General features: G+C 41.3%; 1 protein-coding gene across 2 annotated transcripts in view; it reads left to right on the top strand.

The window, feature by feature from the left end:
• The first annotated feature begins 3,944 nt into the window (after window positions 1-3,944).
• Window positions 3,945-16,508, top strand: part of PDCD6IP (programmed cell death 6 interacting protein) — an 85,253-nt gene continuing 72,689 nt past the window's right edge. For both annotated transcript variants that reach the window (XM_006876588.1, XM_006876587.1), the window contains exon 1: window positions 3,945-4,265. In XM_006876588.1, coding sequence (XP_006876650.1) covers window positions 4,057-4,265 — 209 coding nt within the window. In that variant the 5' untranslated portion in view covers window positions 3,945-4,056. The remainder of the gene's footprint in view (window positions 4,266-16,508) is intronic.

The raw sequence follows: 16,508 nt of genomic DNA, 5'->3' as shown, positions 1-16,508 counted from the left end.
TCCTGACCGGGTCTGCATGGTTTGCATCAGATTCCCCCTTATTTATTGTTTGTTTAAGGGATGCTGCCTGTCTTAGGCGGTCAGTGCGAATTCCTCAGTCTTACCCGTCATCAAAACTCATTGCAGCATGGCAATGGCTCTGTTGAGACACTGTTTTGAGGGCAGCTAACCTGAAGAGCTGTCTGCCCCCATATCAGAGTTGGTGTGAACAAGAAACATCGTAAGAAATATTTATTATGTTAAGATACTGAGATTTTGAAAGTGTTTAGAATTAGAACACAAGATAGTCTATCTTAAGTCATATGTTATCTTTGTTTGGCAACAGGCCTAATTAACGGGGTGGGGTGGGGGTGGGGGTGCTTGTTGTTATTTTGGGAGTAGAAACCAATCTTAGCAAAATTAATTCAAAATATTAACTGAGTATCTTTTATGTGCCAAGTACTGAACCTAAAGGAGTATAGAAAACAAACACCGTTTGCCTTCATAGAGCTTACATTTAAGTAGGGAAGCCAGACAAAAATAAAGTCAAATACTTGCAAGTTAGTGTTTCATTGAAATAAACAATGGGCTGAATGGAGATGAGCAATCTACTAGCACCTTGTTTGTAGCTAGAGATCTAGCTGCTCTAGATAGTGGAATGGGGAGGACATGTTTCACCTATGACATGAAAAAAAGGGGGGAAAACACTCTGTATCAGATGGCGAGGGGTGGTTTGATTATGTGCCCTGGAGTCGGTTCTGACTCATATAGCAACCTTGTATAGGGTTTCAGGCTGTAAATCTTTAAAGGTGCAGAAAGCCTCATCTTAATACTGAGGAAGGGCTGGTAGTTTCAAAGCACTGACCTTGGGGTTAGCAACCCGACTCATAACAACTAAACTACCAGAGCTCCTTCTATATCAGATGAGGAATGAAAAATCTTGGAGAATTTGAGAAACTGACAAAAGATCAAAGTAACTGTGTGATAGAAAATTAGCAATAGGTAGCAAAACATGACCTTGAAGAAGTAGGCAGGGAAATATCACGCTATGGTAGAGTTTAAATTTTATTCTAAATTCAATCAGATAGGAGTTTCCCAATAACCTTTCCTTGATCCATGTAACCCTGTCTTATTTCATTTCCTTCTTCCCTCCACTTCTCTCAATACATTTTGTGCCTCTTATCTTTCTGAAGTTGAATTATTTTACCTGTGCTTTGGTTACCCATTCCCTTGCCCTTTTTATGAACCAGCTGCTTCTTGGAAAACCTATGCAGGATTATTATGTGTCAGAACCCACTCTAAGGCATTTAACAAACAGGGTTTTCAAAGCTGAAAATCTTTACGGGAGCAGAATGCCTTTTCTTTCTCCTGTGGGGTCTGAACTGCCAGCCTGTGGCTATCATTCCAGTGATTATCCTACAGAGCTAACCAGGCTCCTTGTTTGTCCCTAGCCTTCCGTAGGTCATTAAATGATTCCACCAACCACTCAGCTATCCCCAAAATGGGAGTCAACATTGGTCACTCTCCTCCTCGTCTGGTTCATCAGTAAGTTCTTCAATTGTTAAATAAAAAATATTTAATTTGGCCTACTCACTCTTGCTAATGTTTAGCTTTCATTATCGCTTGCCTGAATTTCTGAAATGATCTTATGATTTGCTTTCCTGCTTCCATTCTTGCCTTTCTCTAATATATTATCTATGAAGCAGCCTGGGTGGCTATTTTAGTTATTTTAATCTATGGATCCCTGGTAAGGAGACCTAGTGTCATAGGAGGTTACAAATTGGGCTGCTAATCTCAAGGTCAACAGTTTGAATCTACTAGTTGCTATGTGGGAGAAAGATGAAGATTTCTGCTCCTGTAAACCTATACAGAGACGATATGAGGCAGAAACACCTTTAAAAAAAAAAGTTTTATTGTTAGTTATGTGATAGTTTCCATGGGAGAACATTAATTTTACATTCATCATTGTTGTTGTTGTTGTTGTCAGGTGCCATCGAGTCGGAACCGACTCATAGCGACCCCATGCACAGCAGAACGAAACAATGCTCGATCCTGGGCCAACCTCACCACTGCTGCCACCCCCGAGTCCATCAATGATGCCACCTGGCCGATCCATCTCGTTGGGGGTCTTCCTCTTTTTCTCTGACCCTCCACCCTACCCAGCATGACATCCTTCTCCAATGATTGTTTCCTCCGGACTATATGTCCAAAGTAGGAGAGACGAAGCTTAGCCATCCTGGCCTCCAAGGAGCACTCTGGCTGCACTTCTTCTAAAACAGATCTATTGGTTCTTTTGGCAGTCCATGGCACCCTCAGTATTCTCCTCCAACACCACAACTCAAAGGCATCATTCATCATATCGTATATCATTTCATAGCCATGGTTACAATCCCCTCCATGCATCATCAACTAACCAAAGGGTATACCCTGCAAGCCTACCCCCCGGCCGTCAGCACACAGCCCTTCTCCCTCTCTGTGTCTAAAGTCCCAAACTGCTCCATCTCTCCACGTCATTGTCTCTGCCTCTATCTCTGCCGTCACTGCTTTTCTTGGTAGGGTCACGCTCTACGCTCTTCTCCCTTCATGGTCCCAGATTAACTCCACTCCTAGACTGCAAAGTTAATCACTCCCCTCCTTGCTGTAAAATGTCTACCTTTACATTTACAACCCTCACAATCAGTCCTGATAACAATAATTCACTATTGTATCACAAGAGATCTATCCACATTTCATTTCATCAGCCCTGTCTAGACAGATTGGATACTACTCAGTGCAGATTCTACCTTCCTTCACGCCCTCTGGATCTAGGTTGCCTCTTGAAAGCTTGTAAGCCAGTCATTTCTTGCCTTTGTAGGCTCCCCCACCCCCACCCCACTTTAGGTAGCCAATGTCCAAGCTGCCCATCCCTGTCTACTCTGTGTATGGAGCGAGTGGGAATGATCCTTGCTGTAAAGATTTGTTCCCTCTTTTGAGCTACTGCATCCATGGGTGTAGGTCAAGTTCATCAAATTGCATCAGATTACTCTTTTTCTCTTCTTTCTTCTTCTAGTTGAGCTCTGATTATCCAATCATTGAAAGAGTCAGAAACATCTTGACAGCACACAAATACCATCATCAACCACTGGTGGTGTAGGTTACATTTTGGGCTGTGAACAGCAAGGCAAGTAGTTTGAATCTACCAGCTGCTGTGTGGGAGAAAGATGGGGCTTTCTGTTCCTGTAAAGATTTACAGCCTTATGACCCCTATACAGGGTTACTATGAGTCAAAACTGACTTATGGCAAACAAAAGAATATCTTAAAAATAAACTTATTATAATAGAAGTAGTGTATCTGCATAGGACCACTACTATTAAAGACTAAGAAAAAGAACCCATATAAAAGGGGGGAGTGGATTCTTTGCTATTTGCTGGGATGTGTGTGGGGGGAGGTGAGGGGAGGGAGGGGAAGGTGGAGCACAGAACAGGGAATAGGTACAAGATAGTCATCCCAAGCACCTGGTTTTCTCCTTTATGATACTTTTGAATCGTTTACTTGACTGTAAAGCTGTACAAAGGCAGAGATATTGCTTACTAGGTTCATAGTCCATTTAGTGCATGTACATACACAACACCCTGTCAATATTAGTTAAATGAAGTACCATAGATCACAATAGCTCTGGAGCTGCAATGTCTTGGAAAGTTCAACGCAACCTCTCGCAGGTGGCATTAAAGGAGTACTTCAGCGAGAAGTTGCTGGAGTGGCCTAATGGTTACTATTACGGAAAGTATTCGGTCCACCAGCCGCGACAATAAGAAGTAATTTATAAAGCGGAGAATGCCAGGGGTTCAGAGAGTTAGACAAGCCAAACAGGACCAGGTGAGCGGCGCAGCCGCGTCACTCTCACGTGACTATCGGCGGCGTTCGCGTCTTGCGTCGAGCGCGCATGCGCACAATCTCCCGGAAGTGGCTTGGGCCAAGGCGCAGACGAAGTGCACGTCCGTCGACCCGTCGATCCTCCCGTCTGGTGCCTGGCGCACCTCGGTCGTTGTCGCCGTGCAGCCGTCCCTTTGATCCGAACGGCGACCGAGGCGCTCGCCATGGCGACGTTCATCTCGGTTCAGCTGAAGAAGACCTCGGAGGTGGACCTGGCCAAGCCGCTGGTGAAGTTCATACAGCAGACGTACCCAAGCGGCGGCGAGGAGCAGGCCCAGTACTGCCGTGCGGCCGAAGAGCTCAGCAAACTCCGTCGCGCTGCGCTCGGCCGCCCGCTCGATAAGCATGAGGGCTCGCTCGAGACGCTCCTAAGGTGGGCGCGGGGCCAGGGGTGGATAGTATCCTCAGCCTTTCGCCATCCCCCTTTCCGCTTCCCTCCCTCACGCCCACGGCGGTGGCTGTGCTGGCCCGCCCAGGTTTGGCCGGGCTCGTAGGTGTGGTTTGCATTCTTTCTTAGTGAGCTGGAACGGCCCCCCTAGGCCGCGGCAGACTTTGCCAATTTCACCCAGCCCTTAGCAACTCGCACTCAGACACTGAGTTACCTTGGAGGTACAACCTGCCACTTGCTGGTTTCTCTTGCCATATTTGCCCACATCGAGTTTCATCCCCTTTTTTGGGTCTCTAACTGAAAACCCCTCCTCTTAGCCCCCGTTTTTGCATCATAGCCTTATGACTTTTCTGGGGCCAAACTGATTTCATATTAGTAGTTGCTTGGAGGATGTAGGAGAATTGGGACTCTGGGCTAGATATCTGATTATTACTCATGGCATTGCTCACTTGAGTTGAGCCTTTTTCTTAAATTCATCATAATCAACACTTGGAGAGTTCTAATTAAACTTCAGTGACATAAAGGGTTCGAGGCAAGTGACTTATAATCAGTTTCTTCACAACCAAGAATGCAAATAATGGAATAAATTTGTTACTATTTTAGCAAATTCTTAGCTAATGCCGTGCATTTTTTTGAGGGTTCCTTTGCTGATATTTTCCAGTTACATTGACTGGACATTTGAAATAATACTTTATAGTTTAAACATTTCTTTCACCTATCTTGTTAATATCTCATTCCTTAAGTATAACCAATTCTTGTTTCAATAGCAGAAACTCAGGTTTAACTAACTAGAGTTAAAAACTATTATTCTGGTCATTGAAGAGTCTAGGACTGTTGTTTCCTGTCTAGTCTCCATGGTGAGCTTTGTTCATGTAGTGAGAAAGATGGGTGCTTTAGTGTAGTTACAATGGTCCATAATACTCAAAATCTTACAGAAAAGAGTGATTTTTCTGTTGTTAGGTGCTATTAAATCGATTTGAACTGATGGTGACCCCTGTGTCAAATTGGAAATGTTAGGGTTTCCTTGGCTGTAATCTTTACGGAGGCAGACCAGGTCATTTTCCTGTGGGACTACTGGATGGGTTTGAACTGCCACCCTTCCAGGTGGCGTATAAGCTGTTGGACACTTAACTGTTGATCTTTTCTCTTGGTGGTGGTGGTGGTGTGCCATAGAGTCGTCTTTGACTCATAGCGACCTTGCATACGGTTTCTGAGGCTGACAATCTTTACGGGAGCAGAAAGCCTCATTTTTTTCCCTCTGAACGGCTGGTAGTTTCAAACTGCTGATCTTGAGCTTAGCAGCTGACTTGTAACCACATCTTTTCTCAGTAGCTTTTACAAAAGGCCAGAGGAAACCTCTGAGTAGTATTGGCTTGGACTAGCTTAAGATGATGGAAAATGGGCTAATTGAATCGGACTCTTGGGGTGGCATTGTGGGTTAATGCACCAGATTTCAAAGCTATTTTAACTTCATGGTTGGTGGTTCAAGCTCCTTGGAAACCCTATACAGGGTCGTTATGAGTAGGAATCAACTCAGCAGCGTTTAACAACAATGTGTAAGGTCACCCAGCTGGTTTAAGTTCTCCATAGATGAAGCAAGATCAGAATGAATTGGCGAAGGTCCAGTTATCCAGAGGACGGAATACTTAATAAATTGCTCAGAGTGATTGTTATCCATTGGTGTCAGTTTCAGAGATAAGACTGTTGAGTTTCAAGACCTTTAGTTTCTTATTTTATTACTGTCCAAGTTGATTTTGATTCCTGGTGAATCACTCCATAGTATTTGCAAATCTGATTTTTTGGAAGCAGGTCACCAAGTCTGTTGCCCAAGGTGTCTCTGGGTAGATTTGAACTGCTACCCTTTTGACTTGTTGTTAAATGCTGTTGAGTGGGTTCCGACACATAGCCACTCTGTATAGGGTTTCTGAGGAGCAGCTAGTGCGCTTGAACCCCTGACCTTGTGGTTGTGGTTCATACCGACTTTGCAGTCCAGTGCCTTAGCACGCAAGACTCCTTTGACTTCTAGTCCAGCGCATAACTGTTTGTGCCACCCAGGAATTCCTACTCTGATGTATAAAAATCAAAATCAGTCTCATTGTATTCCAGTCAATTCTGACCCATAGACCCTATAGGACAGAGTGGAATTGCTCCCTAGCGTTTCGGAGGTTGTAAATCTTTATGGAAGCAGTTTGTCTAATCTTTCTCCTTTGGAGAGTCTGGTGGATTTAAACCACTGACCTTTTGGTTAACAACCTAATGGGTAACCCACTGCATCATTAGGGCAACAGTACTTAGTATTGTTGTTTAAGTGCTGTTAAGTCGATTCCGACTCATAGCCCCCCAGTATAGGGTTTCTGAGGAGTGTCTGGTGGGTTTGAACTGCTGATATTGAGATTAGCAGTCCAGTGCTTATCCTATAGCACCACACCAGGATCTCAATACTTGGTATAGCATTTAAAAATTAACCTAGAAATACCTGGCCATTCTTTAGAATGAACATACTCTAAAAAATTTTTTAACAATTTTTGTGTGGACATGAGTAACATGTAGTTAGGCTTTTTGAACCACTAGGTTCAAATACATGATAGAGCCCACGTTGTTGTTGTTATTAAGTGCTGTCGAGTCAGTTCCGACCTATAGCGACCCAGAACAGGGTTTCCAAGGCCGTAAATCTTTATGGGAGCTGAAAGCCTCATCTTACTCCCACGGAGCAGCTGGTAGTTTCGAACTGCTGACCTTGTGGTACGCAACCCGATTCGTAATCACTACACTACCAGAGCTCCTTAGAGCCCACATTACCAGTGTAGAAACATACGATTTTATTGTGTCAAAGGTTAGCAGATTCGTAGTCCAGGCATGGTAATAGTGATTTCATGAAGTACGTTGGGGCTCATACTCTTTCTAGCATTCTGCTCTGTGAAACCTAGAGTATGATCCTAGTTCTCTTAACAGATAGCAGTCATACCCACATTCTAGCCAGTAGGATGAAGGAAAGGATGAAGAAGGTCCAGGGTATTTCCTGATAACTGCTCTACAATACCCCCTTCATGCCATTGGCCATTATGTAGTCACTTGTCCACACTTCATGGAAAGTATGTTAGAAAATGGAGATTTTATTATGTACAGCCATTGGTATTTACAGCAGCTCTGTGGGAGAAGGATGAGACTTCCTGCTCCTATAAAGATTTACAGCCTTGGAAACCTTATGCAAGGTTGCTGTGAGTTGGAACCTACTTGACACCATCACAACCACCACCACCACCACTACCACCACCATCAGGAGTCCATGGACTGTGGTTAACATGCTTACCTACTGACCCAGGGTGGAAATTTAAGTCTACTCAGTACTCAGAGGCACCTTGGAAAAAAGACTGGGTGACCTACTTCTGAAAAATCGGCCATTGAAAGCCTTGTGGAGCGCATTTCTTCTCTTACACCCATAGAGTTAGTTGTCTTGTGCAGGAATCTATTTTAGGGAAACTTTTGTTTTTTTAAAAACTGTAACCTGTTTCTGTTCTTCCTTTCACTTTGCTATGTCTAATATTTTTCAGAAACTGAACATAACCTGAGTAGAGGACTTGGGAGTTAAAAGGTTTCTATGAAGATTTTCAACCACTCCTCTTTCTGCCTTCACATTCATCTCCTGTATTAAGATGTACCTTGAGTTGCTTAAATCAGCTCCTTTTCTGGCCTCCCTGGCAGATTTGGTTCTTACTTTGTTGCTTTCCTCCTTTTTAGGAGCTTCCTCTGCTCTGTTTTATTCATTCACTTCATATCTACAAAATTTCATTGAAATCGCTCATATACTGTTGTGTCTTTCATGCTCTATTTGTATATTTATATATTTAAATTTTTTCATTCTACTTTAGTGAGATTTTCAGAAGGAGCAGAGAAATGTGCTTATTCAGATCTCTTTTAACTGGAAGAGAATATTTCTATTTTCAGTTTTTCACAATTTAATCAATGTGCATTTTCATCAGAAGGTATATATGTAAGTTTTTATTCCTTCAGTCCTTATTAACACTCAGTGCTTAACTTAAATTATTGTGTTTTGTTAATCTGAACCACAAGGTCGGCTGTTCGAGCCCACCAACCACTGCATGGAAAAGAGATGAGGCTTTCTATTCCCACAAAGATTTACAAATTCTCGACAGAATTTAATAACATCACACTTAACAAGAACAGTGATGTTGAGCAACTTTTCATGTACTTGTTGACCATGTTGTTGTTGTTGTTAAGTGCTGTGGAGTCAGTTCCGACCCATAGCGACCCTGTACAGGGTTTTCGAGGCCATGAGGAAATGTTTATTCAAATCCCAGACATAAAGGAATATTTGAAATTTAATAGACTTTTCCATGTTTTGATTTGATGTGGTGCTATAGGATAAGCACTGGACTGTGAACCATGAGGTCGGCAGTTCAAACTCACCAGCCGCTCCTTGGAAACCCTATACAGGGTCTCTGTGAGTAGGAATCGACTGGATGCAACTTAACAACATATGCTTAATAAAGAAGATAGCTTATCAGGACTACTATCATTGTGTATAACCTTAAAAAGAGTTTATTTTGTGTTTATTTTAGCTGAGATTTTAAGCCCATCTAACTAACTTAATGGCAAAACTGTGGGCTAAGATACTGACGTCTTTACTCCCTGACTAGTTAGTTTTCTATACTTTGTTGCAGCATGCCTTAGTAAACATTCTTACGATGATGATGACAAGTTGGATAAATGCAGTGTGGAAATAAGGTTCAGTATTTAATTCTTAACAATACTGGACCCAAGTCTTCTGATTTTCTTGTTTTTCCCTTGGTGGTCTAGAGTTCAGCCCTAAACACAGACTGGGTTACGTGACTTAACCTTGCAGTTGTGCCCTCTGGGAGTTTAGAATCCTGTGAGACTAAAGATGTTAAACATAATTCTACAAGTATATGATTATGAACTGATAAATTCTATGAAGAAAAAGTTGAGAGTCTTAAAGAGATGATAAATAGGCAGAACTAATTGGCCAAGTGGCAACATCGATGGACTCAAGCATGGCAATAGTAGTGAGGTTGGCCCAGGATTGGGCAGTGTTTCGTTCTGCGGCGCATAAGGTTGCTATGAGTCTGTGCGGACTCAATGGCACCTAACAACAACAGTGTAAAAGAGGGGTCTGATTGACTGCTTTTTATCGCTGCCATCAACAGTGAACTCTGGTCCATCTTTTTTTTTTTCTTTAAAGTTTTTTTTGTGAATTGAGTGATGGTTTACATGGGAGAACATTGGTTTTACACTTATGACTTCATTGCAGTGATTATGATCTCCTTCGAGCGTCATCATTCAACGGTCTAATAATTCCCTCTGTTTTATTGAGGTGGGAGGAAGATGTACACAGAACCATTTCAGGAATATATAATCATTTAAACTACAAAAGGGCACAGTTTGCAAGCCTGCCTCATGGCCGCTAGCTCACAGCCTTTCTCTTTCTAGCTAGCATCATCTTTTGATGGGACCACTGTAGTGATTCTACTAAAGTAAATTACATTGTAACATTGTTTTGTCGACTCCTCTGAGGGAGGAGTCCCTTCTCAAGTCTTAGCGTTAAAGCCAAAATTCTTGGAGTTACATGCCAGGCATTCTTCTTTTTTTTTTTGCTTTTATTTTATTCCTTGCTCACTCTTTGGCCATACTGACTTTCTAATTGGTAATGGTCTTTTTTCAGGTAGCTTTTTAGCTCTCTCTCTTCTCTCTCTCTCTCACTTCCTTTATGTGTCCCTACTCATGCTATTTGGCAGCATGTTTTGTTGCCATCGAGTTGGTTCTGACCCATAGCAACCCTGTACAGGGTTTCCAAGGGTGTAAATCTTTATGGGAGTAGAAAGCCTCATCTTTCTCCCACGGAGTGACTGGTACTTTTGAACCGCTGACCTTAAGGTTCGCAGCCTGATTCGTAACCACTACGCTACCAGAGCGTAGTGGTTACAAATTGGACTGTGGACTTCAAGGTCAGTAGTTGAAAGATGAGGCTTTCTGCTCCTGTGAAGATTTACCATCTCAGAAACCCTGTACAGGGTCACTATGAGTCAGAACCGATTCCACGGCACACCACCACCACCCATGTTGTTTAAATTGTTTTGTTATTTTTCATGTAGTCAAACCATCATGCTATTTAAAACTACAGTTTTCTCCTACCCCCTACCTACACTTCATCTCTCTTACCTCTTTAACATTGATGATAAACACTGGACTGCCAACTACAAGGTCTGCAATTCAAGCCCACCAGCCCCTTTCTGGGAGAAAGATGAAGCTTTCTACTTTGAAAATTTAAAAGCTCAGAAACCATATACAAGGTTGCTGTGAGTTGGAACCAACTTGACGGCACTTAACTCTACTGTTTGCCATCTTTATTTACTTATTTTCTGTTTCTCCCGCCAAAAGTAAGTTTCACTAGGACATACATATTTAAAGATTTTGTTATACCTGAATACCTAGAAATGTCCTAGAATTGGTTGGTGCCTGGTAGGTTTTTAATACATGTTTGAATATATGTCAGGCAAGACAAGAAAAGTGGGAAAAGGTGATAGGAAAAGTTTCCAGGTTCCCAGAAATAAATGGCTGAAGGAGAAAATATAACTAAAATTGATAGTAATGAATGTTCTGAGATGTGATTGGAGAGTTGGATGGGGAAAGGGTAATGTTAGACCTTGTCAGTATTTTGAGATGTAAATTTAAATGGAAAGCCATAAAAGTGGTTTAAGAGCACTAAATACTTCAGTTTATTTTCAGAGTACAAGAGTACTGTCCTGTATAGCATCATTTTAAAAATCAGGAAATTAACACTGATTCAATATTATTGCTCATCAATTTATCACTGATTCAATAATCTGCTCATTTGTAATTCCTGTGGTTCTCCCAATGATATTTGTAGGTTCAGGATCTTGTGCTGTATTTAATTGTCATACCTCCTTCATCTCATTCAGTTGTGAATTGTTCTTTAGTTTTTCCTTGTCTTTTAGGACCTTGACATTGTGAAGAGTACAGACTATAATTACTTTGTAGAATGTTTCTCTGTAAGAGTTTATCTGATATTTCCTCATGGTTTATGTATTTTGAGCAAGAGTACCAGCTGTTCCACTGGAGAAAGATGAGGCTTTCTGCTCCTGTAAAGATTTACAGCCTCAGAAACCCTGTACAGAATTGCTATGAGTTGGAACCGACTCCACGGCACACAACCAACCAACCAACCAAACCACACAGTATTGTGTTCTTTTTATTGCATATCAGAAAGTACACGATGTTGATTTGTCCCACTACTACTGGTAATGTTAATTTTTATTACTTGATTAAGATGATGATTACCAAGTTTCTCTACCTTATAGTTATGAAGTATATTGTGCTTATTTGTGACTATTTTGTGGGGACATACTTTGAGATTACAGGAAGTATTCTGTTCCTTATCAGTATTTCATGCTTTAGCATCTATTGAAGACTCTTACCTGAATCAAATTTTATACTTTGAAAGGTAGGTACCAAATGGTTATTTTTGAACTATATCATTTTCCTGGGTAAATGTTAACTGTTTGGTCTCATATGTTGTCATGTTAAGTGCTGTTGAGTTGGTTTCGGCTCATAGCAACTCTCTTTAGGGTTTCCAAGGACCTTGTGGTTAGCAGTCCAGTTCTTACTTCCATAGTACCACACCAGGACTGCTGGTCTCATATAGTTGATTATTTAAGGGAGTGCATCACTAATAAGAGACTTGGTGTGGTGCTGTAGGATAATAATGCACTGGACTGCAAGATCGGTTTGAACTGCTGATCGGTGGTTCAAACTCCCCAACCACTCCTCAGAAACACTTTACAGGGTTCCTGTGAGTTGGAACCGACTCAGCAGCACTTAACTACGTTGGGTATTTATTACTTATTTTACTAGCCAGTCTATTATTTGGATGAAAAGTGACTCCAGGAGTGACTTTAGTTGCAAGTTGAAATGATACCTTAGGGATATAGTATTGGGGGTTTCTCCCGTCTCTCTTAGTCCAGTAAATCTGGCCTAGTTTAGGAATTTGAGTTTTGCTCTATATTTTTTCTCATCCTATCTGTAACTTTCTGTTGTGTTACTATTCATAATGATAGTAGTTGCCAAGCACCATCTAGTTCTTTTGGTATCAGACTAGAGGTTGTGGTTCATGTGGGCAGTTGGTTTGTCCTGTAGACTAGTTTCTTCTTTGAGTTTTTGATTTCCTTTATTGTCTTTTGTTCCAGACAATTAGAGACCAGTAGTTGTATTTCAGATGTCTGTTTCCCAAACACGGATGTAGGTCATTATCTTAATGAACTGTGGTATGCCAGTTGACCAAGTTGCTTCATTAGACAATGGTTTCAGCCCTTTTAGTCCAGTGAACCAATCCTATATTTTGGATTGGTCTACGAAGTCTCTATAACTGCTCTTATGTGCTTTATTATATGTATGAATATATATGCAGTACATGCAAACCTACAGACAGATGCCTGCAGATACACCAGTACATATGTGATGCACTCGCATTTGCCTGCCTTTATACACATGTACATATATAGTTACTTATCTAACCACACATATTTTTTTGTTGTTATTACTGTTGTGGCAAAATTTTATGTTACAGTATTTATCCATCATTTATTCTAGATTCATTAGCTAGCATCCTATTAGGTTGTTGTTAAGTGTCGTTGAGTTGATTCCGACCCATAGCGACCATAGGGTTTCCAACGAGCAGCTGGTGAGCTTGAACTGCCGCCCTTGCAGTTCAAACGGCTTTGCAGTCTGGTGCATTAACCCACAGCGCCACACCAGGATGCCATCCTATTAAGAAGAGCTTTCTTTTTTCACCTACTTATATATACCAGTATGGCATGTTTAATTTTTCTGAATGGGTTGTAATTGATTACTGTTACTATGTTTAAGTTGTTCTAGATTTGGCCAGTGGGAACTCCTTCAAGCTAGTTCCTGTGCCCTTTTGAAATGTCCTCAATATTGTTGAATCCTTTCTGTCTTAATAAAATAAAATATTTTAGGTTCACCTGGAATTTTCCTGTTTTAGTCCGACAATGGTCAATCATTTCTCTAAAGAGCACTTTTCATTTTGTTTTAATGTAGAGCATTACTTACCAGGACACTAGATGTGCTGTTGTTACTGACATGTCTTAGCTTTGGGCCCTATCCGCATATACATTTAGGAAATACACACACATACCTGTATCTGTACTTATCCACTATATTAAAAATATTATTTCACAAAGATTTTTTTGTGTAATCCCAAACCACAGAGTGTATTCTAGCCTTCCCCCTTTCCATATTTGTAGGTCTTTTGTGACAGTGAGAAACTTAGCTCCATTTTCTTCGATATATTTACTTATCTGCTCACTCTTCCTGTTGTAAGGAAACTCAAGGCCATATAAATCAAAAGTTTGATTGCAGGCGTGTTGCCCTTCCCTCCTAACCCTGACTAAAAACTTGGCTCAGAAATAACAAGGACATATCGGCTCAGAAATACCAGGACATAACACCTCTGTGTAGAGTGGGGAGTCCTGGTGTGGTGCTATAGGATAAAACACTGGACTGCAAGGTGTATTTGAACCACAAGGTCCCTGGTTCAAGCTCACCAGTTGCTCCTTGGGAACTCTGTACAGGGTCATTATGAGTTGGAACCAACTATACAACACTTAACAACAACATTGCAGAGGGGAGTATGAAGGAAGATTACAAAGTAAGAAACTGCTTAGAAAGCTTGGTCCTGACTCTTGTCTTGACCTTAGACTTTCCAGCTGAAATCTCATGCAGATGTTTGGGAAGACTGCTTTAAAAGTTTAATGAAGATTATTTTGCTTCGTGTGGAAAGTAGATTTGAAAAGAAGAGAAAGGTAGGTGACTCATTGTGTGTGTACTTTAGTTTTCTCTTTTGAGATTGACTATGATTTTTTTTATTCTTGTGATGCTTCAGGTTAATGCAAGGTCTGTTTGAGCCTCAACGTCAGCGGTTTAAACCCACTAGCCTCTCCTAGGAAACCCTATACATGGTTGTTATGAGTCAGAACTGGCTCCATGACACTTAACATCAGCAACCTCAGAGGGAGGGTGGTAACTTTGAGGAAGTGTGTCGCATGGTGGAGACTAGACAGAAGAAGACATACCTACAATATCTGAATGTGTCATACTTGTTTTTAAGCAACATTGATATGCTGTTATATAGAAAATAATTTGACCAATGGATGTAATCATAGTTACCTTAATAAGCAGTAATATTTTAAGAAATTCATATTTCACTAGGTAGATACTACTTTGCTTTTAGACAGAAATAGTTGGTAAATATTTTTCTGTGGTGGTTTTAATTAGGACTTTAGTAAGAAATAGTTTAAGAAATACATTGGTTTCCTGAGTAGATACAGTTGTTTTTGTTAGATGTTGCCGAGTCTGTTACACTTAACAGCAATTCTGGTACAACAGAAGGGATCACTGCCCAGTCCTGCACCATCCTCACAGTGTTGCCGGTGTTGGAGCCCATTGTTGCCACCACTGTGTCCATTGTCTCATGGGCTTCTTTTCCGTACCCTCCGCTTTACAAAGCGTGATCACCTCCTTCACGTACTGGCACCTCCTGATCACATGTCACCTTCCCATCTTTTGGGAAATACTGCCTTTTTGATCTTTTCTGTTCCAAGTGAACATACCTTACTTAGTGGTGGTGTTCCCCTATCTACTGTGTGACTGAAAATTGAGCTGCATGTGTGAGTTCATTCTGGTCGCCAGTGGTTGGTTGTGGTCTTAGGTTCCTGCAGTCTCTTTCAGACCACTAAGTCCAATTTTTTTACATTTTGAATTTTGTTTCTCATTTTCTCTCTCTTTTTCAGACCTTCTAATGTGATTTGTTTAAGAGCAGCTAGTAATTATAACTGGATACCCTCTAGTTCTTATGATCTTCAGGATCATAGAGACTGATGTTCACATGTTTCATAGTCCACTGGACTAACTGATTTCCAACTGTATTCAGTTTTCATCACTCCTCTTTCCTTCACACATGGAGAGACAAATAGTTGCACCTTAAGTGGCTGCTCATGAGCTTTTAATAAAAGATCCCAGTCACTACTTAAAAAGTAGAATGTGGAACATTGTGTTTGTTAACTGTGTTATGCCAGTTGACTGTGGTGTGTCCTGAGACTATGGTTTTAAGCCCCTAGGCCCAGCAACTCATTGCCTCAAGGTGTCTGGTAATGTCTGAGAATTAATGATTTTGCCATGTGTATACTCTCCCACATTCATAGACATGTTTGCAGCAAAGGTAGGTAGCCATGTGCAAATATCCTCTGTCAGTTTTTATATATTTGTGGGTATACTCTCATTGTCCCTCCCATACCTGCTCAACCCTATGTATCTATCCATGTTGTTGTTTGTTGTTGTTAAGTGCCATCTAGTTGGTTCTGACCCATAGCAACCCTGTGTAGGGTTTCCGAGGAGCAGCTGGTTAGCTTGAATCTTTGACCTTGCTGTTCAAACTGACTTTGCAGTACAGCACATTAAACCCACGGCACCACACCCACTGTTACTAAAAGATTGTGTATTTAACAGTATTTATCTCTATTCTGTTTAACTCTTGCACTTCTCCCATTGTCTTCCTTTGCCTTTGGCATTCTTTTGCCAACCTCCCTTTTGTTATATATTGCCTTCCCTGTCTTCCTGTCTCACCCTGTATACCCTATACCCTATAGCTCTGATAGTGTAGTGGTTACAAATCAGGCTATGAACCTCAAGTTCAGCAGTTCAAAACTACCAGCTGTTCCTCTGGAGAAAGCTGGGACTTTCTGCTCCTATAAAGATTTATAGCCTCGGAAACCCTGTACAGGGTTGCTGTGAGTCGGAACCGACTCCATGGCACATAACAACAACAACAACAACAACCTAATAGCCCTGGTATGGCACTGTGAGTTAATGCACCAGACTGCAAAGTTGTTTGAACCAAAAGGCCAGCGGTTCAAGCTCACCAGTTTCTCCTTGGAAACCCTCCATTGGGTTGCTTTGGGTCAGAACTGACTTGACAGCACGTAACAAAAACAACAACCCAGTGAATTATTCTTCCATCCCACCTTCTAAGGAGCTTTCTGGCTGTATTTCTTCCAAGATAGATTCATTCATTCTCCTGGCAGTCCATAGCATATTCAATTTTTTTTTTTTGCCAACAGCATAATTCAAAGGTGTCAGTTCTTCTTTGGTCTTCCT

The sequence above is a fragment of the Chrysochloris asiatica genome, unplaced genomic scaffold (assembly GCF_000296735.1).
Source record: "Chrysochloris asiatica unplaced genomic scaffold, ChrAsi1.0 scaffold00393, whole genome shotgun sequence".
NCBI classification, from domain to species: domain Eukaryota; kingdom Metazoa; phylum Chordata; class Mammalia; order Afrosoricida; family Chrysochloridae; genus Chrysochloris; species Chrysochloris asiatica.
The sequence above is the reverse complement of the archived record's forward strand: the minus strand, read 5'-3'. Positions and strand labels throughout refer to the sequence as shown.